Below are 27,164 nucleotides of genomic sequence, written 5' to 3' on the forward strand. Positions count from 1 at the left end.
GGTCTCAGCAGGGAACACTGCTTGTCAGAAAGGGAAACCTTTTGATAAAGATCTCTGTCCATAAGTGATACAGGTCCATCTTTTCATGTAGGTTCCAGAATATTCTTCCTCCTTACTTCAAGTCAGTAAAGCAGCATAATATTGTCAGTGTGGTGAGATGTGTGCTGTGCTCTGAAACCAAAAGATGGCTTGTAATTAGGATTGTAGGTTTAGTTTGCATACACTAGAAAATGTGTTTCTATCCAGCTCAGTCTCATGGCAGTTCGTGAAATGGTTACGTTATTTAATCTATTGATTCGTGAACAGGACACGATTATGTCGTTTTTTTCGTGTGGTGATTACGAATTTTAATTTAATGTATTTAAATGGGAAGCCTGTTTCATAATCACAGCACGGCGGTAGAGAGTAGTATGAAAAGCAGAAAATCCGCGTAGGGAGGTTGGTCGGGGTGGTGGATGGGTCAAACAATACAGGACTTTCACCGCGGAGACCGGGCGTCCGACGTGTTGCAGATCGGCGTTTATTTTCCCCGTTGTTGCGCCCCCCAGAGCTAGAGATGTACCGATACCGGTATCGGGAAGTACTGGAGTTAATGCAGCGATCCGATACCACATAATAAAGCCCTAAAGAAAATCTACGTTAAAGTAGTTTATGTTCTTTTTCCATTATAACTGACTGTTAAACTGGATAATAAAAGACAGTTCTGTGGCGTTCATTGTTTGTGTTTGTTCATGTTTCACAAACCTGAGTTTAACCTGAGCCAGACCGACAACAAAGATAGAAATCATATCACATCCATACAGCGATAGTAGTATACACTTGTTAAAACATAATAAAATATATGACACACTGGTATCGGATCGGTACTCGGTATCGGACCATCTCTACCCAGAGCAGCCCAGTGTCATGGCAGTTTGTGAAATGGTAACGTTCGAAAATCATGACCTGTACACGAAATAAACGAGAAAATCATGACCTGTACACGAAATAAACGAGAAAATCGTGACCTGTACACGAATGAATAAATCAAAATAACATGACTATTTACGAACTGGCGTGAGACCGGGTTGTTCTATCATCTCATCTGACTGCATTTTTCTACTTCAAATTGCTGGTAAACAAATGCATCAGTAACACAACGCATACACCTTTTGCATTGCATGTTGCTTAAGAGACTGACGGTGTAGTATTGTATTAATCATGCAACCCAACTCATGGCTTGATTGTAGGGTAATATGCTAAAAGTGTTTTGGAGGAAAGCCCCTTTTTATTAGCTCAGAGGAAATACTTTGTTTTTCTTTTGGTTTCCTCTTCCCGTACCTTCTCTCATCTGTTTCTGTCTGCTGTGTTTGGCAGGCGTGTTCAGTCATAGTGGGAGGTCTCTGTTCAGACAGACGCGCAGCCTTCAAGTTAAAATCCTGTGTGGATCTGTCTCAAGTGCTTATGTGTGTGCTGTGCTGTGTGTTTGTCCAGGGATCCATTAGTACGTTATTAGCACACTGTGGTCTACATCTGGCCCTCAGAAGCCCTTCCTTTCTCGCCACTGAGTCAGTATGCAGCACCTAGGTCAGACCCTCGATGATGTGTACACCAAGGGATTTGAAACTCTCTACCCTCTCCACCCTCTACTGCTTTTGTGGTATAGAACAAACAAAGCAGTTGACTACATATTTTTGTAGAAGAAATGATTCATATCCTTCCCAGCTCTGGGCACAGTTTTGGTTCTACTTTAGTCCATCAATATAGGAATTCTTGTAATTTCATAATCATGGCAATATGCGTAACTTCCTGTAGTAAAGATAACCCCCTCAGTAGCAGATAGACATTTTGACACCATTTACACCTGGCAATGATATGCGTTTTGGTTGATGGGAGTGCAAACGGAAAGTGCTTGACCACATGTTACATACCACACCAAGTACAGGTGTAAATGCAACCAAAGATTGCGATCCGATCAGTCAAACCGCCTCCGGAGGTGGTCAGGGACGTATTGTGACCACATCAAACACATATGTAAATGCAAATGTGTTTTCAAACCACATACAACTACCAGCACTGGCCTCCAGCATAAGCAGCAGCAGCAGCAGCAGCAGCCAGACGGCCACCTCGCCTCTAAAGGCGCTGACACACCAAGCCGATAATCGGCCGTTGGACAGTCTGGCGAGGTCAGTGACTCGAGTCTGTTCGGTGTGTTCCGGCCTTCATCTTGGCCGATTTGACATGTATAATCGGCGGGGCGGGCACTGCCGGCAGTCGGACTCAAATGACCCATCTGATTGGTGGAGTGCTAACCTGGAAACGGGGAGCGGAATGAGCGTGACTAGAGTCTCTCAAAATCTGACGAAAATCTTTTAAACTGACCTTTGTCGATCTGAAATGAAGACCGATTCAGCAACTGCACGGTCTATTTCTCACTTCAAATGTTTTCAGAAAAACGTTTCGGTGAACTATTTTAGTACAATATGAAATCGTAATCTGAACAAGCCGCCATGACAGTCTGTCTTTGAATTTCCGGAGAAACCAGACCCACGTGACGCGTTCGTCCAATCAGCTGCCGGTTTTCATTTTTGGGCAACAATACAGATTAGCGCCGCTAATCTGTATTGTAACCACGTATTACGTCTCGTCGCTTTGGTGTGTTCCGAGGCACTTTTTTGACCAACTCGGGTAGACTAATCAGTCCAACTGCCTTTTCTGCCGAGGGTCGGCCGTCTGGTCTGTGTGTCCGACAGCTGCAGCAGGAGGAGGCGGTGATGAAAAAAGGGACCTTCTGTTGTTTGAGCTGGACCGAGGATCTCAATGTGAACACTGGAGACACATATTAGTACCAGGTGTAAATGTAATCCAGTTGAATCATAAAGAATTGTTTATATTAAAGTCATTTTGAATTGATGTGAAGAAATGACTCGCAGCCCAGTCTCTGTTTTCATTGGATGTGATGTGAACATGGTGATTTCACCGCTCTATATTGGAACTTGTTCCAAAATGAAATGCTTCATTTGAATTTCACAAAGAAGGATTATGTGTTATACATATATTTCTTTTTAGCACGTTGGGCTCCTTTTATATTTAGGGAATACAATGAAAATGTATGAAGCAGTTGGCAGGGCACAGAGTACATGTTACTGATATGTTTCAAACTTTGCCTTTAGTTCTTTTCTTGTATCTCATCCAGATCATTTATATTATTTCCTGTCAATCCTTATTCTTTGTTATCAGATATTGCAGATATTCATTACAACTAGGTTGTAATAGCATTTGTGTGTGTGTGTGTTTCCTAAATGTCTATGTATCTGTTTCTCTCTCCGTCTCTTGATCTGTGCGTGCATGCGTGCGTGTGTGTCTCTCCACTGTGTGGCTGTGTTGGATGGGAATCCCAGCCTGGTGTTAACTTTGGCCAGTCAAAAATGAAATCACTGCACTACGTTGTGAGTTGCTATTGAATGGACATACAGTACATGTAAGGCTGGGTAGCTTACTTTCACAATAGAGCCTGCTGTGGATCACTTAAATGGAAGGATTCAACTGCAGTTGTTTTTAGTGCAGTTCAACCTTTATGCAGGGATTTAGCATATTCTTTCAAGAAAGAAGAGACCTGAACATTGTTGATTAGATTGGCAGGAAGTCCTCAAACTGAGCTTGTCTTGTGGGTTCGCTATGTAGAACTTTACACCCCAGCACCAATTTCTAATTGTTGTAGTTTTAATGGTCCACATTACTACCTGGGGAAACTGATAACCCATATATTTAGCAACCAAATTGTTCCGTATATTTAGTCTGCACATACAGTATTTTTGACTGTGTGTACAAGTTAACATCATTGGGGTTTAACTAAAACAAGGAACATCTCAACAGTTAGTTTTTCTTGTAAAAGGGACACGTCGCTGACTTAAACCTTCTCGTTTTCATTTGAGCTTTTGGCTGAGCACAACTGTGAGGATGGGGTGGGTCAAGTGGGAGCTGATGAAGATTAATGGAGTGAGGAAGATGAGGAGAGCTATAAAGAGCTGCAGGGGTGGGGGTCATCAGAGAGAGCAGGATGAGAACTAGGATTTTGAGAGATCTGAGAGGTGAGTAAGTGAGGAATCATGTAGGGGGGGACGGGGTGTACAGGAAACCCCATTGTGTGGTGGCTCCAGCCATTTCCTGTTTGTGTGCCAGCTGTACTTCCCTCCTTCCTGTTGTACCCAGGAAGTCAGTGTCACATTCCAGCTCTGATCAGCTCTGTGTTCGTGTGTCCGAGAGATCTCAGGACATTGCCAATACCTGCATTTTTTTTGTTGCTTCCCTGGTCTGTTTTTAGAGGTGGTTAATACCATACATTTAGAAGATTATGTACAGATGTAGACACATGCAGACTCCATACCCCTCCTATAAAACTTCTCTGTAATGTAGTGCCTATGGTTTGTAAAGACTTGCTTGCACTTTTAATCCAAAGTGGTGGAGACAAAGAGAGACACAAAATAATTTCAGAGAACCATCCAAGGGAAACTACACAATTCATCATAAACAGACCTGTAGTCCAGATTCAACACTTCAGGCTCCTCTAGTCTGTTAGTGTTGTCATTTCTATATGGAATTCTGTATGTTGGTTCACATCATCAAGCAGCTTGTTTTGTCGGAACAGTCTCAAACCTAAACATATTCAGTTCACTCTTAGGTTAAACAAAGAAGAGCAGAAAATACTTTTTAGAAGCTAAAACCAATCATGTTTGGCATTTTTACTAAGGAAATGGCTGAAATGATGAATAGGTTTCGAAAAATGGATACAGGCACGCAGAACTGAAAGCTCGGTTAGCAACGATTAGCTCTGATTAGCGGTTAGCTCCAGTTAGCTAGCTCCGTTATAAAGATATGGAGTGGAGGAGACTGCCACGGGGAGGGGTAACAACCAGACTCTGATAAATGACGTTCTGGGAGCTTTCACAGCAGCGTGGCTGCGTTGTTTCAACGGTTTTATTAGTAGAGTTAATCCCAGGGCAAGACCAGCAGCAGCATGCTACTGCTAACGTAACGATAGCCTCTCTGAGAAAGTGCAACGTTGTGACGCTGTCATGCACGCGGCACGCAACTTCATGAGGGGAGGGAGGGGGGTGGAGGCAGCTCCTCTGTGTGCGCTGTAAAAAATACACCGTTGTGTGTATATACTATATTTTTACTTATTTAACTGTCTACTAAAGTTCAAAGACAGTGTTTAAAAAGTGCAATCCACATGTTTACATATGTTTAATACAGTAAATGATAATTAAATGTAAATACTACTAAGTGTGGTAAAGCCACATCTTTGTTTTTATATTTCTGCAATCTGAACTTTAGTTTGTGTGATTTGTTTCTGACTTTCATATGAATGTTTACACCAGGCGGTCAGTGCTCAGTATACTACTGGGACTGAAGTAGTTCAATAAAAGATGTCATTCATAGAAATTCATGCATCACCTGATTTCATCCATTTCACATCCAGGCCTGGCCTCCAGGAAAGAACAGTTTGTTTAATCTATCTAATCTTGTATTGTTCATACTATACAATGATTTAATGCTTGTCTTTGTTGAATAATACAGAAGTCAAAGAGCTTAAAAAACAATCGCATATTGAATCGCAATCGCAATATTTTTGAAAAAAATCGCAATTAGATTATTTTCAAAAATCATTCAGCCCTAACTCCTACGGTGGCTGTATTATTCCAAGAAGTACGACTTCGTCTGTGAGTGTTCCTTCCAGTGTGTAATAATAGTTTTACGTTATTTTAGTACCATTTCATTGCTAACATCAGCTATCAGGTTCCCAAACATATGCAAGCTAATGTTAGTAAAGTATCAGTGCTATCGTTATTCTGTATATTGTACGAGATTAATAGTGTAAGGCAATGTTTACAGCGTAGGAGAGAAGCAATGGAGGTTTTTTTTTTTTTTATATATTTCTCTGAGCAGTATGAACAATGTCAATGAAACGGTTGTGTGCAAACTCCACGCCCTAGCTACGCCGTCGCTCCTACGGCCTCGTGACCCTTTCGGAGTTCTGCGTCGGGGTTGAACGTGTTTCTTTGCATCGCGGTGCATTTCACTGCCAGAACGCTAGGGGTGTGTGGTTTTCGGAGGGTTATTCGCGAAACTCTTTGTTTACTTGTGCGTTGTGTGTATGTGTGCATCGAGCTGGCATGTGTGTGTGCGGGGAGAGTGGGTGATAGAGCGAGTGAGAGAGTGACGGCAATTATTGTCTTCTGAGCAAGTTGTGACTCTAGAGGCATAGTGAGAGAAACACTGTGTCTCCCCTGTGCTTTCTGACCACGGTGGGAAATGAGTCGGGGGGGGGGGAAATGCAACGCTACCAAGCCACGGCCGAGCGCCGTGCGTGGCCATGCCGTGCAGTTACATTTTTCGAGAGGTGCACGTCAGGCTACGACGTAGGGTCCAGCGTAGACGCAGAGGGGTCTGCGGGGGTACGCCGTCGATTCTACGCATGACTATAAAATGGCCTTTAGTCTCTCCATCGTTTACACGCAGCTGTTCTAGCTGTAGCTAGTCTGTGTTACAACTGCACATGACGTGTCTGCCAGGGAAATCACGACACATATGATTACGTTTATGTTACAAGGTAGACAATCCTTTTTCATCATTGACGAAAGGGAAAGTATCCTAGACATCGTTCTAGCGTTATGCACAGTCATGCTATAGTTAGCCAAGCAACTATAAAACTTCGAATTTGCACAAATAGGCAGAATTACCTGTCGAGCAGAAAGCAGGCAACTTTGGTGTCCCTTTTAAAATCCTTGCTCCTTATGAGCTCTTTCCATCTTGGAAAAGCCACTCCAATATTAACTTCGGTCTTGTCGCGTTGACGTTTTAATTCTCTCTTTAACTTCCTTGGCGACTCCGTTACATGTCCTTAAGAATAGGCGTGATCCTCCTCCTTCAACAGGCTTTCAAATCTGCCGGCAGTCCCAAGTAATCTTCTCCCCCTCCCTGGCATTCGTCACCGTGCCACTGAGTGTAAACGCGCGAAAGGCGGAGCTATGTCCCTCTTTGGCTAATGTATTTTAAAGATAGGGCGCAACATGGTGGCCGTCATTCGAGCAACTCGCTCGTATGTATTCTGAATTGCAGATTCTACGCTTACGAGAATACTTTGATTAGTTGGTGGAAGTAATTACACATGAATGAGCACATATTTGTGAAAGAACAAAGTTTTTTTTGCTGAGAATCAACTCAAAAAAATGACACAATGGAGCTTTAACATACATTTTAATGTATCTTCCTTTCTCCTCAGCGGTAGAAGAAGGGGAGTCTTCAGAGTGTGGAGGGATGTCCTGGGATGAATCAACCGTCCAGACAGGTTTGTGCGCGTACACACACACACACACACACACACACACACACAGATAATGTAATCGCGTTCCAGCAAGCTGTCAGATCCACACGAGAGGCTTAAGTCTATATTTCTCACACACAAACACAGACACACACCATTTGTAAGATCAATTCCACATGGTTTATAATGGCCTGCTCAGAGGGCTATCAACTAAGAAAAGATGGAGCGATGAAGTGAACAAAGAGGAGTTTGGATGGAAGGGTTGGTGAAAGTTTTAGGAGAAAGGAAAAATCACATAAGCAAGGAAAGAGGATATTTGAAAAGTAAAAGAAGGAATAAGAGGGAGATGTGAAAAGAGACAGAGCACTCTTGGTCTCGGGAGTCGGACTGAATGGAAAGAGATGACAAAGGGGATATGGAAAGAGAAAGATTGGTTATGAGGGGACAAGAGGGAGATTTGTGTGCTTTTTCACTACTCTCCGTGGTCTAGGAATATCCTGGGAGGAAGTCCGTGAGATGGTAGGGCTTTGCTTTTTGTTCTTTTCTTGGATTTAGTTTTTCCTTGCGGTTTCTCCAAACCAGCTGCTGTATTGCTCCCTCTCTGTCTCTCCCTCCCTTTTTCTATCCTCCCTTCTCGCTTGTTTCCACCCTCAGATGGGAATTAGAAATTATTATCACTCGCCCTTTCGCCTTCAAGTCAAAAGGAACAACTGAACTAGGTGTGCTCTGAAGTTCAAATTGTCTTGGCAATTATATGGATTCAAAAAAACATGTACTGTACAAATGACGCGTTGGGTCGCCATGGCACTTTCAGACACTGTGTTCGCTGCTTCGCGCGCGTGCAATGAAAAAAAAAAAAAAAGAGGCGCCGACCGCGGGGAACCGACCCATGGCTCTGTTTCAACTGTGCGAGAGCCTGGCGTCGGCCGACCAAAATATCTGACATTAGAAAATTTGAAATTCATCTGGACATCACAGATGCCCCGTCGGGTGCAGTTGAGCAATCCCCCCACACACACACACACTGCACGGCAAACAACGTCTGCTAATGCGAAAATTCAGTCCAACGCTAAAATGGTGCGGCTCAACAATCGGGTTAGAAACCGGCTCACATTGTACAGTGTATGCCCATCTTAAACCTGGCACAACTAGGCTATTGACATGGTTACTCACTGTTGTCATTAACACTTAGTAAATATCAAATTACACATTTTCCAAACCATGGCAAAACAGTTTGACTTCTGTAGTTGTTTGTCAGCTGTAGCTAGTTTTTCTGCTCTGGTTTGCAGCCTATCAGAGAACAGTTAAACACTTCCTCTGACTAGATCCCAACAGGGAAATAAGATACTGCTGAATGTGGTAAATATGCAGTTATCTCTCTCTCTACCTCTCCTGCCCTGTCTCTCGATCAGCTCTACAGGAATAGGATAGGAAAGTATGACCCTTGGGGTGTCTATGACGTACTGAACCCTCCCATCCTTACACCCCCCAGACCTGTGCTAACTCTCCTCCAGGGGCTGTGTGTGTGTGTGTGTGTGTGTGTGTGTGTGTGTGTGTCTGAGTGTGCATGTTAAGGGGGGTGCTGACTGAGGTCCTGGGTGGCTCACTAGAACTGCTGTGTGTGTCAGTTCCTGCAGGAAGCTAGAGTCCCATGACACACACACACACACACACACACACACACACACACACACACACACACACACACACACACACACCTCTATCTTGCACTCTTCCTCCCATAAAAACATACTGTCCCATATTCCCTTACTCAGCCACTCTTTCAATTTGGATTTTAACATCAATTCCCTGTCCTAGCATCCTCTGCATCACTTTTTCTTTCTCTCTCTGCATGCTTCCTAAATCTCTATGTATCTTTCTTTCTCATTGTCCGTTTCTCTCTCCTTCTCTTGATCTGTCTTAACTTTTCAAATTGTACCTATGCTCATATTAGAGTAAGCGTGTGCCTGTGTGTGCGTGTGTGTGTGTGCGCGTGTGTGAGGATTGCTGCCTATCCCTTATTCAAGCAGATAAAAAATAAAAAAGACCTTGCTTCCTTTACTCCCTGGGAGATGGTGCCGGGGTGAGAAAGGGGGAGAGCGAAAAAGAATGAGAGAAGAATGGAAAAATAACTTCCTCCCCCCGTCTCTCTCTCTCTCTCTCTCTCTCTCGCTCTCGCTCTCTCTCTGTGTGTCTCTCTTTCGCTTTCTCTGGAAAATGTGTGTTGAGTTTGGAAAGACCCACAGGAGGGAAGGCGCAGGGGGGGGAGGAGGTGGGAGGGTGACTCAAAGGGAATAGCATCGAGCCAACCTATCTCCCCCCACCCCCCACCTTTCTACATTTCCTCCTTTCCTTTCCTCTTTTTCTTCCCTCTCCCTGGCCTTTCTGCCCCAGAGAGAACCCCTCGGAGGCAGAAGGTTCCCCAACACCCTACATCTCTCTTCCCCTCTGGCCAAACCACCCTTTAGTGGGACAGAAGAACAACGTGTCCCCTTCTTCCCTTGTTTCCTCTCTTGTTCCCTCGCTCCCCCAGTGTGCTGGGAGAAGAAAAAGAGTGAAGTTGCCAAGGACAGAGAAAGGAAATGAGAGAGAATGATTTGGAAAGGGCAGGTAGCAGCAGAGTTGCCCTGTTCATAAGAGTCATCTGTTCAGGCGTTAACGTGTGTCCAGTCTCATGCAGGAGAACTTGGGCATGAGTGTTTGTGAGTGTCTGTGTTTGTGTTTAAATCCTCCTCTCTTTCTCTAGAGACTTGTTTTTCTCAATTCTTTTCTGACAGTCTATAGCCTACACACACACCTACACACATTGTTTCTTTTGGACAACACACACACACACACACACACACACACACACACACACACACACACACACACACACACACACACACACACACACACACACACACACACACACACACAGTCGCATACAGAAGGAGCCAGTGAGTCATCATGGAAAAGGTTTGTCAGGTCCCCAAGCTGAAACTGAGAAACCAAGACCTTACTGCATTATTGTTATTCACAAGTACTGTGTGATTGTGAGTGTGGGGACAAGTCAGTCTACCTATCAGAAAGTATCGGGAAATACTGTGTGTTTATTGTGTGTTAGAACATGTGTACTACCGGCAATACGTCATCCGAGGGAAGGTCTCATCACCATGCCCCTTTCTGGGGGAAAACAGTCCCGCGTTCCCCATAGACGACAACAGCGTAAACGACAGAGGAAATGTAACTCGTTCCAAACTTTTACTTTAAACAAACCATTTTAAATGAATAACTATGCCGAAAAGTTGCTAGAGTAATTTGTTGCACCAACAATACATCCAACAACCCTGGTCTTCGATTTGTCCTCTTGCCATGTCCTAAAATAGATCCTGATAGATGGGCTTTTGGTCCAGGCTATAGACCAGACCAGCATCACCGAGGCTCCCTATGAGAGGGAAGAATCGTCACATCAGGAGAGAAACAGGAAAATACTGAAAAAGCTGTTGTGTAGCGGGTTAATCGAGACTTTCCCACAGATATATGAGACTCGTGAAACGTGAATATTGTCAGTCAGTGTGGTAAATGATGCTGGTGACAGTTACTACTGATGGATAGCTAACGCTAGCTTTAGTGGGAGGCTGCTAACAGTTTAGCAGCATCAGACTGGCGTCTCCAACTAAATCTCAGCTTATAGATCGAATAGTTGGTTATTCATAACAGGTTGATTAATTACAGACCCAACTCTACCTAACAATAGTGATTTAATCAGATATGTATTTTTACATAAGCAGTATGCGGCCACCGTGTTGGGTCATTCATCTACTGATACGGGGGAAGACTGAGGGGACATGACGGCGATCAACCTTAGTTTATTAAGTTAACGCTCAGGTTCAGGCAAAGTCACAGAATAAACATTAGACATGTGTATAAAACAAACCATCTGTTTAACAAGAAAAAAATCCACACACATTTGTCAAAATTATGATCCAAACACACGTCAAATTGCATTGACTTCTATGGGATCGTCTGTTTTCTATCCCCCAAAAGGGGGCGCGGCCTTGACTTGGATCAATTAAGTTGACATTAATGCAATTTCTAATACAATGTCCTTGAAACTGCAACACAAGTAGAATGTAACAAATGTAAATGCTTTCACTTCTCATCTATCCGTACTACAAAACATATGTGAATTGCCTTTTCACATTTCCCATATTTTGTGTTTGTCACCACAATCCAGTCAGCGTGTGTCCGTGTGCACTTGTTCTCCAGTATGCTGTGGGAATATTTACCTTTTTTATTTATTTATTTATTTATTTATTTTCCAAATGTCAGCGAAGAGGTTTTTCCTGTAGTCTCACAACCCAGATTCTTTGTTCCAATATGCGGTATGGTTGTAGTTCAGTGGGAAAGATGCACCACAGTGACATTATAAGCATCTCGCTACTTTATTGCATGTCATTGCGGGGATCTGGGGTTCACGGATGTTTGCCCAGCATCTTCTCAGAGCCTTCAGTGTTTGATTTATTTCTATAATAAATAAAATTTAATAAAATTTTAAATAAAATATCCTTCTTTAGACATTGAAAGAAACATTTCAAACAACATAATACAGTAAACACAAATGTTGGTCACACATCTAGACACACCTGAAATAGAAGACAAATTAAGGCAGCAGAACACAACACAATGGAGAACGGCAAAACGACATGTACCAAATGACGAGAGAAATTATAAAAACACACAGCCCTAATGCATTACATTTATAAGTAAGACTCAGTGGGGAAAATATGGATTTTTGTGTGGTGCAAAATGACAATAGGGTTGCAATGGTATGACACGGTATGACAAAATTAGTATTATCATTATTATTATTAGATGATGGCTACCCGAGCCTGTCGGGAGCCGACGGTACCCGACTTGCTGGGCCGGGTTCGGACAGATATTTAGAAATGATGTTCGGGTTCGGGTCGGGCTCGGTCACATCAGCACGATAAAGCACTGAACATTTTAAATAATAAAAAAAAAAGCTTATTATGTAGGTGCGCGCTTGTGTTAATGTGAGCTTGTTGCCCCGTGTGCGCTGATGCGCTCATCTGTTGACATTTCCGGATGCCTTCCTACAGTTGCTTAATAAAAGCGGGCTTTCCACAACAAAAAAAAATGTACATGTGTCATTAGTATGAGGGAAAAAACGAGATTTTAACTGCGTCGGGCTCGGGTCGGGCTCGGACATAAATATCTTTAATGTCTGTCGGGCTCGGGCTGGGTTCGGTACATGCTCTGTCGGATGAGGGCCGGGCTTGGACAGAAAAATGCGGCCCGATCCGCACTCTAATTATTATTATTATTATTATTATTATTATTGTTGTTGTTATTATTATTATTATTATTATTATTATTATTAGTTACAATAACCCGTTAATGAATGAAAACAGAAGGGTTCTTTTGGTTTTAACAAACACTTTATTATAATTGAAACTTAAAACCATTTTTTTTAATGGAAGTATGTGTAAAAAAAGTTTTGCAAATAAAAACTAGTTTTAATACTGTAGATAAGCAAACGTATGTGGTAGGGCTGTCAGTATTAACGCGTTAATTGCGATGCGATTAAGGGCCGAGCATAATGCGTTAATTTTTTTAAATCGTATTAATCGCATGCCGCCATTTATCAATTTATTTTCACTTCACTCGGGTTTGCGTCGTGCCTAACAGGATACTATTTTGCCGTACTTCCTCGTAACACATCCTGCTGCTGCAGGAATAGCAGTGCCTCATTTCGGTGCCTCATTCTGGTGCCACTGATATGTCTGCACTTCTTTCTGATGCCCTGAAACAGACGTTACAGACAACAGAAACATTGCTGCACGTGACGCTAGTTAACACCATACTCGACAGCAGCTAACGTTAGCCTACCGCTAGCTAGTAGCTGGATTAAACACGGTTAAAATGCTGACAGCTAACGCTAAACGGTGTAAAGTTTGTCTGTATTTCACTGTAGAGGATTCAACACCGGGATGTAACAATCTGCAGCTGCTGTTGTCGGAAAAACACATACGGTGCGTTCAATGAAACTGGTAATTTACATTCAGTTTAGTATGAAGTTTTAATACAACACATTCAAAGTTGTTGTTAAATGCCCTTTTCCCATCTGGTGGTTGTTTTTGTCATTCAACAGCTATTTCCTAGTGAAATAAGTTATTGTTATAGTGATTACATTATTATTAAATCATTTAATTTTGACGATATGGCCTTAGCAATAAACAAGCTGTTCTTTAATGTCGCCAACTGTTTAGTACCCTTCTTTTTTTTTTACTTTCTTAAAAAGTATCGGTTCAGGCACCGTTAAGGCACCGGTACCGTTTTAAAAGTACCGGTATCCAAACCAAACAATAGCCAACCCTAATATTGACTATAGAGTCAAATGTGTGACTAGATTAAATATATAATAAACAAATACAAATCTTAAAATCAAGTTTGTAAAGTCATTTTCTTTGCATTCATTTGATTCCCAATCAAGATACACTGGTAAGAATTGCTTTCCATTGTTAGTATGTACTTAAAAACTGTTCTGAAATGCAAAAAAAATAGAATTTTAATCATGTGATAAAACATGCGATTAATCCCGATTAACTATAGAAATTCAACGATTAATCGCGATTAAGAAAATGTAATCGTTTGACAGCCCTAGTATATGGTATAATAACCGTCAGTTTTCATACCATGGTACTGTATGCCGCTGCAACCCTGAATGACAAGCACAAATAATGAATCAAATCTTAAGAACGAGATGGTTAGATTGGAGGATACGTTTACATAATCTCAGCTATCCATCCATCCATAGGGACAGACTGAGAGGGTGAGGAATGTTAGAACTTGAGATAAGTGTTTAAGAGGAAAAGTAAAACGAATGTGTTACAAATGAGGAGTTGAAAGAGTGTAAGGAGATTACAGGCGGTGTTACTGTTCTCCTGGTTCACTGTAATAACTAGATGATGGCCAGAGCTGTGAAAAACAGGACACTGGCCCTTCTCCCTCCTCTCTCTCTCGCTCTCCCTCCCTCCCTTCTCTCGCTTCCGCTCTCTCTCTTTTCCTCTTCCTCTATCCCTCTCTCACCGCTACCCTCTGGAGGTCCATAATGTAGTTTTAATTTCCCCAAGGCTACCACAGCAAAACAGTTTCTGTGTGTGTGGACTATTATTGCCTGCTTGTGACAGCTCACAGTGCATCTGTGTTTTTTGTCTGTATTGCAGCATGTAAGACCTTTTGTCTGTGTGTCTGTAATTTTTGTTGGAGTGTGTGTGTGTGTGTGTGTGTGTGTGTGTGTGTGCGTGCGTGCGCGCACACCAACATTTTTAATAAGTGAGCAGCTGTTAACTTGTTTTTGAGTAGGCTTTTCTGCCGATCTGTGTAAGTCTGGGCATTGCATGTCTGGCTGATTTTATGTGTGTTTGTGTATATACAGTATGTGTGTGTGCATGTTTTCTGCTATCTTCCATGACGTGTCTCTTTCATAATCCTGCTTCCAGACATTGGTGTTGGGTGCTGCTCTCCCTTGCCGCAGTACGTCCCAGGGGTCTGTGTGTGTAGGTGTGTGCACATGTGTGAGTGTGTATCCGTGTGTGTGTGACTGGTACTCTGTAGCTCAGCAGATCTACTCCCGTGGGGGGGGGGGCCTTGTATTGTGTGAAAACACACACACACACACACACACACACACACACACACACACACACACGCTATGGTGGGGGAAAGAACATGAGGTGGGAGGCCGAGAGGAGGAGGTGATGAGAGATGGCCTCTTTATATAGCCACCTAACATACACCCACACATACACACTGAAACAGAGGGTGAGAGAGGGGTGGGGGAGTCGTTCTCTTGAGAGACAAGGCCTGTGTTGTGTCCAGCTGCACCTGTTCAGCCTGTGTGTGTATCAGTGTGCATTTGAGTGTGCACTCTGTGCCAAATGTGTCCACCATTCTTTGAATCAGCCCATTTCTCAACATTTTGAGCTCAAATAGGTGGGTCATTGTGCTTACCGTCTGTCCAGCAGTATTGTCCCACTGTAGTATTGTGTGTGAATTGTATCTGAGTATCTCATTTGATAGAGACAGATTGAATGAAGTAGAATCCGCACACATTTTTTACGATGTAGACATTTTACACATAGCACCCAAAACAAATTAATGAATTCAATGCATCAACCAGTTTGTTTAATTAAAATAAAGTAAAGTAGAATATTGCCTGGATATTACTTCACAAGATGATTTTGACAATCGCAAGGAAGGATTGTAAGATAGTGTAATGTAGCGTTCTTGAATGGTATTATAGCTGATACTTGTCTTGAAGTGTCCTGACTAAAAGGTCTTGTAAACGCCGCCCACTGGGCACTCCAAACAAGCCATGTGATGCAGGTCGGATTTTAACCTCATGGCTGGTTCATAGCTGGTGGTGCCCAGCCAGGTGCCTTTGAATCTTGGTTCAGTGTAGAGTGCGATGTGGAGCAGAATGAAAGCCTTGTGCCTGGACTGTTTGGTTTCAAAACATTCTGCTGGAAGCTGCACATACACTTTTACCCACCTTTTGATGCCTGCTTTAAGCTAGACATAGGTGTGTCTTTTTATACATGCTTGGCTGACAGATATACATCTCCTTACCTTTTGCAGTATTACAGTATGTTTTATTCCCCTTTTAAATCTCCCTCTAGCACTCTCTTTTAGTGCACTTCTATCACCCAGGTGCAGTTCAGGAACATTTCCCAGTGTTCATTAGTTCCCTAGTTTCCTTCACACAGGATATATAGAGATGTACGGTGGTCATGCTGACTGTGTGTGTTTGATTTTTTTTGGTGTTCCAGTTTGTCTCTCCACTAGCTTGTCTTGGCAACTGCTCACAGCAATACTATGTAACTAAAGTCAGACTGTGGGATGGAGCGTGTCCATATTGACTGTACTGGGATCCAATGTTGGAGGCTCTCTTTTCAGATTATATCCTACTTTTGTGAGGGGAGAGGGAGGACAAAACCTCTCTCCCATCCAGTATGTTTAGGGCTTATTATCATTTAGCTCCCTAATCACCTCAATGAACTCATTTTAACATGGGTAATGAGAAAAGACACACAACTAAAAAACACGTCCACGCTACGAACACACACAAACATCCACACACAGTCTTCTGTGTGCCTAACGAGTGGTGATTAGTGGGTCTCAGCTAGGCGTGGTTAGGCTGTGTAACATCATTCTGCACTGTGGACTCGGCTAATTCACTTCTCTTTATCTAATTACCCAGGGTACACACACACACACACACACACACACACACACACACACACACACACACACACGTACCAATACACTGCACACATACCACCTGCATATATCTTGGAGATATGCAAAGTGACCTCATTATTCCCGAGCTATCCATTTATATATTTATATTTCTATCTGTTAATAAACAGCCCATTGTCCTCAGGTTACTGAGGCTGGTGGGTACAGCCAAGATTATGGCTTATTACTGTTCCTCTAGAGACACACAATGTAAAAACATCTTTTCTCCACAACCGTGCCTGTTGTTGCTTGCTGTCCTACCCCTGCATATAGAAATGATCTTAGAAATATGTTTATATATATATATATATATATATATATATATATATATATATATATCCCCCCAGACCTTCATAGATCAATATAGTACTGTTGTTGTGATTATATATTTTAATCCATGGATTAAAATATACAAGTGATGCTACCATTGATTTGAATATTTAGGCTGTGATAATACCTGCGGATGCAGGACAGTGAATGGTCCTGTCTGCTACATTGCCCTGTTATCATGTAGACCAGTACCATTAGCCCTGACACTGATATCCTGGTTATGATGCTATATTGAAATAGAAACACGAAATCTGTATTACTTTTAGGCAAGGAGGTGGCAATTAGGGCAGATAAGTTCTGGACAAAACAAGTCATTTGAGGACGCCATATTTGATCAACAGTGTTCACCTTTTCTGACATTTTATAGACCAAACAACTAATCCAGTAATCGAGAAAATAATTGACCGATTAATCAACAATTAAAATAATCATTAGTTGCAGCTCTAGTGGCAATGCCAAAGAGACTTCATTTCTTTCTTTTTTAGGTGCATATATACACACCCTTTTTCCTTGCAGACCCAAACAATGGTTTTCCGTTCTAGTCTTTAGGACCCAAAATACTGCTGGTTTTCTATCCTACCAGCTAGTTAATTTCCTTTAATTGCATTCACTGTGCATCCCAGGTGTTATTCAGTCCCTCATTACATGGCTAGAATAAAAATCACCAGGGCTCTGTGACTCAAGGACCGGTAGAAAACCCATTTTCTATAACACGTGCTTTCAGATGAAAATTATTAATCTTGTTGTTCATGTTGCGGTGGCTTTCATTTAGTAGAGATATTTGTATTTTTCACATTTCCTTCAGTTTAACTGCCAGATGTGATTTTGACTTATTGTGTGTCTCTGGGTGATGTAAGAATATAACAGGCTGTCAGGGTTTGGGATTGGATGGTTTGTGCGTGCGTGTGTGTGTGAGAGAGAGACAGAATGTGCAGTTATTCCTGGCATAGGGACAGTCTGTGACTCAGAGATAATGGTTCTCTGTAGAGCGCATGTGTGTTAGTATGTCTATCAGCTATATGCTGCACGTGTGTGTGTGTGTGTTTGTGAGAAAGAGAGGGACTGCGAGTGGTGCACACATGCTATTTGCTAGGGACCACTGTCGTACTATTCAATCTATACCCCACACACACACACACACACACACACACACACACACACACACACACACACACACACACACAAAACCCTTTCGCACCCTAGCACCCATGGGAGCTGCCTGCTTTCATTAAGTAGGCCTGCTGCTTCTTTCTGGTGGCTGGGGTGGGGGAAGGGTGGTGTATAAATTGAGAAATGAGATTCGTGGAAGTTTTGTGAACAATATGAGAAAGATGAGCAAGAAAATGTATGAAGCTATGTCCAATTAATTTAAAGCAGATAGACCTGAAAACTGTTTACATGTGAAAATGTGGATCCCCATTAGCAATTTCAGGTAGTTTTACAATCTTTTCTGTAGACACTTTCTTTTGTCAGACAACTAAAGGAGTATAAAATGCTACTTGCAAACTAAGATAAACCGGAATTCCTGTGCTGCTGCACTGAGCTGCCACTGAAATCACTATGCTATGCTTGCAAAAATCTCTGACAACAAACACAAATACAGGTTAATGACAACAGCTACATTGTGCTTTGTTTTGACATAAAATGAGTGATCACAGACTGAGGCAACAGCAGCGGGGCAAGGAATGCCACAAAGTGCTCTACCATGTCGGAGCATCATCATTGTGGCCTTACCACAACATGAGACAGGCGTTTTCACTCCGAAGAACGTTTTCGGAAAGCTCAGTTTTGGTTGTGACAAATGCTGGCTTAGTGTGGATGGAAGGCCAAATGGTGAGGGACTGATTTGTTGTCAAATTTAGCCAACCCTGGGCTTTTGGTAGAAACTCAGGAGAATGTCCTATTTTACACCTGCGTTTGTACTGAAAAACTTCATGACATGATGCTAGGAACACAATACAAGCACACACACATTGAAAAGACACACATACACACTGTGGCCTAGCCAGGAGGTATTTTGCCACATTTTCAGAGTGGTAATGATCAAAACAGCTACAGTATCTACTAGTAAGAGCTTACAGTGACAGGACTCTTTTTAGGCCCCCCCATCTACTTCTCTCTGAGATCCATAAGAGGACACATCATTATCCTGTCCATGTGCAAATAGAAACACCACCAACTGTGTTAACCTCTCTCATCCCCTTGATCTTCCTCTGTTCTGACACGCATCCCTCTCTCTTTATCCCACTGCACAAATAGACAAGAAAAAAAAAGAGAAAAGGAGGAAGAGATGAGGACGGAGGGGTGCAAGATGGAGAGGTTTCATCTGGCTCCTCCCTCTGTTGCTATGACAGCAGGTTGTGTTGGCATGCACTGGAGTTGGCTCTGCCCTCACCTCTGACATCAGGGCACCCTGGGGTGTGTGTGTGGGTGTGTGTGTGTGTGTGTGTGTGTGTGTGTGTGTGTGTGTGTTTGCATTGTGTGTTGCAATACAACTACGCTTCTGTACTAACCAAAAAAAAAAAAAAAAAAAAAAGCATTTCTAAATGTTTGAAATCTGTTTTTACACATAACAGAGTTAACAGTGATAGGAAAAGTGGGGGTTTGCGTTTCAGAACATCTTTCCTTTCCTATAATTGAACAATAAGAAAAAATGTGTAATACAGCATTTTAAAACAAAGATAAAAAATACTAGGGTAGATCTAATTATTTGTCCAAAATACTTGCTCATGGCCTTGATATTTGCAATTGAGTTTGGATAATGAATGGATCAGACTGTACTCATTGTTAATGTGCAGCATACTGCGTTATGAACAAAACGCATGAAAGAAGTGCTATTTAGTCCTGACCATTGTGTGTTTATTCTAGTGAATCAACTGTGGCTCATAATCTTATCCTGTGCTTAGAATGCACTCCTCTAATCAGAGAAACATTCTGATCACACCTATGTGATATCTGGTAAATAGGTCGTCAGTCATACAACACAACTGCACATATTTACATTCCAGCATGTACACACACGTGTGTTTGTACGTGTGTGCACTTCGTGTGCCTCTGGTGTGCACATCTGTGCGTGTTTGCATATGTATGCATACCTGTGTATGTTTGTGTGAGTGTGCACAATGACCAGCGTGCATGTGTGCTTACATGTGGCGTGTGTGTGTGTGTGTGTGTGTGTGTGTTTTGTCAGCCAAGGGGCCACTTTCTCTGCCTGGCCAGACGGTGCTCTCACCACTGGACAGATGGCCAACACCCTCCCTCCCTCTCTTCTTCACCATCCCTCCTTCTATCTCTCCATCAATGTCTTCCTCTCCTGCAGCCTCTCTCTCTCTCTCTCTCCCCCCCCCAACACCTCATCACCTCAATCCCTCGTTCCCCACCTCTAAGCATCCCTCCATCCCTCTCTCCCATCACACCTCTCCCATAATAAATCAGAGTGAGATGGAGCCTGTGCACCTGACTCTAATCTTTCTTACTTTTGACTTTTGTATTATTGTACCTGAAATGGTCACATGGAAAACCATTGAAATGGTTTGGGATTGTACCTGCTCATAGTTGCTGATGCTGAGCTGACAACCAGGTTTTGGTGTCAGACTTTTTTCATATAGATGAAGTGCTAAGCTTGTTCTCAATGCTCCTCATTATTCAAGATAGTTACCATGTTGGACTGGTTGGGTTTTGTTCAAGTAATTGGTCTAGTACATTGGGCATTATGCGCTACTGTATATTGGGTTATTCACTGGGTGTTGCTTTGAGGTTAAATCATTTAAAACGGAAGCCGGTGAAGCTTGTAAAAACAAAAGCAAAGGACACAGAACAAAAAGTATATTTCCTTCACTCCATCTATAGCCAGATAAGTTCAACACATTTATTTCCTCCATACCTTTTTCCAAATTTCATCCTCCTCTCCTCTCCTCTCCTCTCCAGCCAGTGTCTTCAGTGTCAGTCCTCTTGGATCCTTGGCGTTTATAATGTGATAATAAGGTGTGAAAATGGAGACACAATGGAGCAGTGAGGATTGGGCCGACACAGCCTTCCACTGGTCTCCTCTCACACTCTTCCTGTCTGCTACCAGGACACACACACACACACACACACACACACACACACACACACACACACACACACACACACACACACACACACACTCACTCTCCGTCACATACTGGAGCAGTGTTCCACACACACTGCACAATTAAGTCAAGTTGCACATATCATTGGTAAAAATATAGCAGGTAGAGAGTCCAAGAAAATATCCTTTTGTGTAAGTAAAAACAAGCCAAACCCAAAATGGCAGCGCAAAAATGAATTATGAAATAAACTAAATCATAATGGATAGTATGGCTAGGAAGATATGCTTTTGATTTGTATTGCGATATACAATTATTGCGATTCGATAGTGTTGAGTATTTACTTTTAAATAATACACTTCTAGAGACAATATGTCATGAGACATTTCTAAAAATTGGCACACAAGAAAATCACGATTTTCGATTATTTCCCCCACCCCTAATCGATAGAGGGAGGACAATGGATACGTCAATGAGATCTTTGAAACTTGCAGCTGGAAGCTTTTGAGCTCATAATCATATGGTGTGTGTGTGTGTGTGTTCAGATGTCCCGGCGGCTGACAGAGAAACAGAGCTCAAAGACGGTCATGGGGCGGGCACTGAGGACGGAGAACAAGAGGAACACGACGACCGAGATCACGACGATGACCTAGATGACGAGTCCATCTTCACCTGTGACAACTGTCAACATGACTTTGACTGTCTGGCTGAGCTCACGGAACACAGAACCCACCACTGCCCAGCAGGTACCATTGTTCATGTGGATATCGTGATATACTGTATGTGTTTGTTGTAACTGACCAGCCTCACGTCACTTTGTCACAAAGAAACAGAGCAGCTAAATGTCCAACGTCGTCATATGTCATAGATATATGGCGCTACCATGTGTCAGGGGTTAGTGATATTAAACCTTAATACTTTGATTGAGATAGATGGATAGAAAAATACAAGCAAGAGGAAGAGGGAAAAGCACAGAAAACCTAAAGAAGGAAAGCAGCGACCTGTAGTAGTTAGCATTTCACAAACAATAAAACTACTATTTTGTCTTTTCTTAACAGTTAAATATGTTTTTCACTTACCTGAGGACATGTCCAGAATTTAAGTAAAACTGAACCTGAGCACAAAAAAAGTTAATCATTGGTGCTTGCATCCAGCAATAGTAAATACTTGAACGAATAAGGGAATGAGGTAGAATTGAATCAATACCGTTTTAACATGCTCTTTACAAATGTACCACCACTTAAATGTGTTACTAAAGAGATTTTATATTTGGTGTATAGTTGCGCTGCATGTGTTTCAGTGACTAGGTGTTATGGTTTTAGACCAAAGTGGCACGGTTGTGATAGGCCACCAAACATTACAAATCTTTTGGGTTTGTGGGTGGCTCAGGCTCTCCCCTGTTTGTCAATACCTATCGCTATTGGATTCAGTTATACCCATGTTTCCCACAGGGACAGACTTGTGCGCGCACACACACACACACACACACACACACACACGCACACACACACACACACACACACACACACACACACACACACACACACACACACACACACACACAAAAGCCGTTATTAGTACTGGTGTAATTAATAGAGGGGCTGAAAGGAACACGACGGGGGCATCTGGTTCCTACAGATTAATCCAAACGCTCGCTTAACAAGCCAACACACACACACACACACACACACACACACACACACACACACACACACATAAACACACACACTTACTTGCTCCTGCAAGGCAGTCTGCCTCTTAGAATGTTAGAGAGTATGTTTTTACTTTTGATAGGGGGATGAAGAAATAGGGAGAGGGGGGGATGGAGGGCTTTGTTTAAACTGGTAGAGATAGTGTTTCCAGAGACTGTGTAATGTAGATGCTAAGACCCGCGCCTCAGCAACCTCTTACTCACCCGCTGGCTTGACACCCAATCCCACAGAGTCATTGGTCTTAGGTCTCACCCACAGTCTTACAGGGTAAGACGCTTGGAGATGCAGAATACATATTAGACATTGGAGGATCCTAGTGGCGGAGTTGTTGGGAACAGGTGTAAATAATGTTAACTCAAACAGTGGGAATACTACAGAACTGCACATTAAAGAGAGCTCTGAGGTTTTACTTTTTTACCAGATATTAAGCTTCAGGCCCTGTCCACACGTATACATATATTTTTGAAAATTGATATTTTGTTAGGATTTCAGAAATAGCAGGTTTGGACCCAAACACAGATGGAGAGAAGGTGGAAGCAAGTTGACTTCAATGATTTAATGCAGCAAAAATAAACTTCGAAGATGCAGTCATAAAATAAACCAGGAACACTAAAACACTAGGAACTAACACTGGCCCAAAAGGCTGGAACTCTTGCTCAAGATGAAGTCTGATTTATAGTAGTACGTAGGCTCTACGCAGAGCCAACACCGCAGCCTACGCCAATGGCCTACACCAATGGCCTACGCCGTTGTAGGGATTTATACTTGTGTGTCTGCGTCACTCTAGCGTATCTCTTTAGGAGAATAGCAGAGCCAGTACATAGAGTGTGTGTGTGTGTGTGTGTGTGTGTGTGTGTGTGTGTGTGTGTGTGTGTGTGTGTGTCTTTTATAGGGAGAGTGTGGCGGGGATTAGCTCACACAAACCTGTTAGTTCCAATTTATTAAAATGTTTTCAGACCCATATATCGGTTTGTATAACGGCACTATAAAATGGCGAGCACACTTTATAGTGCATTTCCGTGATAGGGAACGGTTTGGAACACAGCTAATCACAAAGGTGGGAAAACACTCAAAGGCAGGAAGTAAAACGAGACAAGACACATGAGGAGAGGGACTTTCAAAATAAAAACAGGAAACAAACTACAAACGAAAACCCTAGGACCATGACATATTTTCTTCTACGTTTTGGCCTCTCGTCCACAGGCTAACAGGATTTTAGGTCACTAAAAAGATACAATAAGGGTTTATAAGGTGCAGATTTTTCAGAACGGAACCGTCATCTCCTAAATTCCTACTCTTCAAACTCCTAAACATTCCCATTGTTGCTTTGTGTAATGAGCATGCACCAGAAACGACAACAACAATGGCTACTAGTATTACAAACTGACGCTAAGCAGCAACTGCACCTCTTCATCTGTCCACACATATGTGTCACATTTCGTCTTTTGCCATAGCACCTTGGGCTGTGTACCAATAAGATGTTGAATACAAAGGTATCAAATATGTAGAAATAAAGAAATAAATACTGCCCAAGGAATATAAGCTCACTAAGCATGCTCAGAATCTTCTTCTCTGGTATTTGACTTATCGTTGACAAAGCCTTTATCGCCTTGTTAGCCTGGGCTAACTGGGCTAACTAAGTCAAAGTAAGCCATAATGTAACCTACCATGCTTCTTTTTTTCTTTTTTTTTATCCTGTTTATGCTTTTTCGTTCCCTCTCTCCCTGACACACACACACACACACACACACACACACACACACACACACACACACACACACACACACACACACACACACACAGAGTCATTTACTTCTGCACACAGACTCAGAGAGAATCACACCGCCAAAAGCACAGGGCTGCTGTCAGAGCGCAGGATGTGGCCTGTGATTTCAGCACAGGAGTCTGGGGAGGGCTACATGTTGCTGAGCGAGAAAGCAGAGGGAGGGAGGGAGGGAGGGTGAGAGGGAGCGCAGAAGAAAGAAATGAAATGAAATGATAAAACATGTTTTCCCCGGAGAATGGGTGGTTGGGATTGCAGAGTAATCCCCCTGCTCGGCAGGATGTGTGTGCACTTGCATGCAGGGCTTTGTGTATGTTCATTTATGTGTTGGTGCGTGTTACTATGTCTGAGTGTATGTGTGTATGAAGTTAGTGGTGGGACCACGGCTTTCTGGTTATTATTGAGGAGAAGGCTAAATTAAAACACATGGACTAAAGAATCCTTTTAAGTTTGCTGGTAGAGACCCCTGGGAGCCAGTTTAGTAGGAGGGCATGGGACACACACACACACACACACACACACACACACACACACACACACACACACACACACACACACACAGAGAGAGAGAAAAAAAACAGCCTACTGTGGAAAAACACACGCCACGCTGGATCTGCATGAGAGAGTTAATGTGTTCATGCATTTTGTAGTTTGATGGTGTATGTGTTTGTCCCTGAGCAGAAACAAACAACTCAGACATCAGCCATCTTGGTTGGGGGTGACAGACGGTGGCCATCTTGCCACATGTAGATAGCTGTGATGCATGATGTATTCTGATCAAAATACATATAGTAGTACTAAACCACAGTTATTCCTAGTCTGTCATCAACCCAAAACATTGTTGAATGGGCCAATACTGATTCGAACACACATTTTGAGCAACTTATCTCGCATCCTTAATGACAAAAACATTTTTTCCCGTATTATGTAGAGTTTTGTGGACTTTGCATCGTGTTGAAGCGCAACTTTAACATGAGGAAGACAAAAGAGGACATAAGGCAAATTAAGGCAACATAAGGTGAATACTGTCAATACTATCAGTTGGCTATAGTTCTTTGAAATCCACATGATTTGTTAGAGCATTAACTATAGGCGTATTAGATGAAGAAGCAAGCATTTTGTAAATATCCACTGTGGAAAAATACAAACAGCTCTTTGAGGAATTTATTTACTTTGATAAACATATTTCAATCATAACTCCAAACAGACAAAACAATGTATTTATTTGTTGCAGGGAATTGAATGTTATTGAAGTTACATGTGAACAAAATAAGTGTTCATGCTGCGATTACACTGAATCGCTGCAACATGAAAGGTGAACCATCAGTCTTTAGAGCCAATCTCTTAAGTTTCCTGTAGTAGTAGTAGTCCACTGTCAGCGATATCTGATACATCTGTGGGTCCCAGGTGCTGGCTTGAGGAACCGTGTTAGTTGGCGCTGAATTCTCAGCAGGAAAAGCACTGGTATCTGTAATGCTAACTATACTGTTGTAGCAAATGGGCCCCAAGTTAGCAGCTAGCTGCGGCTATAACATTGAATTGGTCCCAGGTGCAAGAGTGAAGCACCAAGTAATTCAGTGCCACTCTAGCAGAAGGCCTATAAAGAGGCACCATTAATTGGAGTGTAAATTGGACAAACACACACACACACACACACACACACACACAATGATCAATGACACATAAATGTGTGTACACCCACTCAAACACGCACATACCCACAGACCCCACACATCTGGTTAATGTAATGCCATATTAATGTGCATGGGCCTGATTGCTCAGCTGGTTTTGTGTGTGTGTATGTGTGTGTAATAGAGATTGTATGCTTCTATTACAGTTCCATTGTTATTCCGTTCCAATGCAGCTTTAAGCCAGTGTGACAGCTTTTAAATTGTGGATAAGATACTGTGTGTGTGTGTGTGTGTGTGTGTGAGAGAACTGATTTAAGCTGCAGAGCCTTATCATTTTTGTTGTATTCCACATGGTTTAGAGGCTCTGAGCAAACTTAATTTCTCATGTGTGTATATAGTGTGTAATATCTATGATGTGTCTACTACTATTTGTGTGTGTGTGTGTACGGTATGAGCGAGAGAGGCAGAGAGCGAGTTTGAGTCGGGGGAGTGTCGACGGGTCTCAGTAGGAGTCAGAATGTGGAGCATAGGCTCCCTGAGGAGAGGAGGAGCGGAAAAAAACTCCTACAGATCAAATGGAGAACATTCTCTGGCCGTGCTCTGCCACATGAACACACACACAATCATACACAGACATACACATCCCATGAGGGAAGCTATCTTACCAACCACAGCATCCCAAGGTTGGGTCAATGTGATGTGTATAGAGCTTTAAACACACTCACAAGGTATTTTAAAACGGCTATGGAGGCCCTGTGCTTGTGCAACCACTGTCCATTTACTTTTGTAATGTATAAAAGCACCTACACACACACACACACACACACACACACACACACACACACACATCCACAGACGCACGCACATGTCAACAGTGTCCACACACTCGGGCTAGGTGTGAGTGAGAAGGAGACAAGAGGGCGAGAGATTGTTAAAGATGAAAAACCACTTGAGGTGGAAGAGGAAGTGATGAGAAGGTAGGCTGCAGGTAAACGAGGGAGCTGTCAGTCAAGGCAGGGGACGGAA

General features: G+C 42.5%; 1 protein-coding gene across 1 annotated transcript in view; it reads left to right on the forward strand.

Moving 5' to 3' along the window:
* znf423 (zinc finger protein 423) overlaps positions 1–27,164 on the forward strand; it is a 166,358-nt gene that overhangs the window by 23,030 nt on the left and 116,164 nt on the right. Inside the window, exons 2-3 of the mRNA XM_078257825.1 lie at positions 7,265–7,330; positions 21,558–21,758. Coding sequence (XP_078113951.1) covers positions 7,265–7,330; positions 21,558–21,758 — 267 coding nt within the window. The remainder of the gene's footprint in view (positions 1–7,264; positions 7,331–21,557; positions 21,759–27,164) is intronic.

The sequence above is a fragment of the Sander vitreus genome, chromosome 8 (assembly GCF_031162955.1).
Source record: "Sander vitreus isolate 19-12246 chromosome 8, sanVit1, whole genome shotgun sequence".
Lineage (NCBI taxonomy): Eukaryota > Metazoa > Chordata > Actinopteri > Perciformes > Percidae > Sander > Sander vitreus.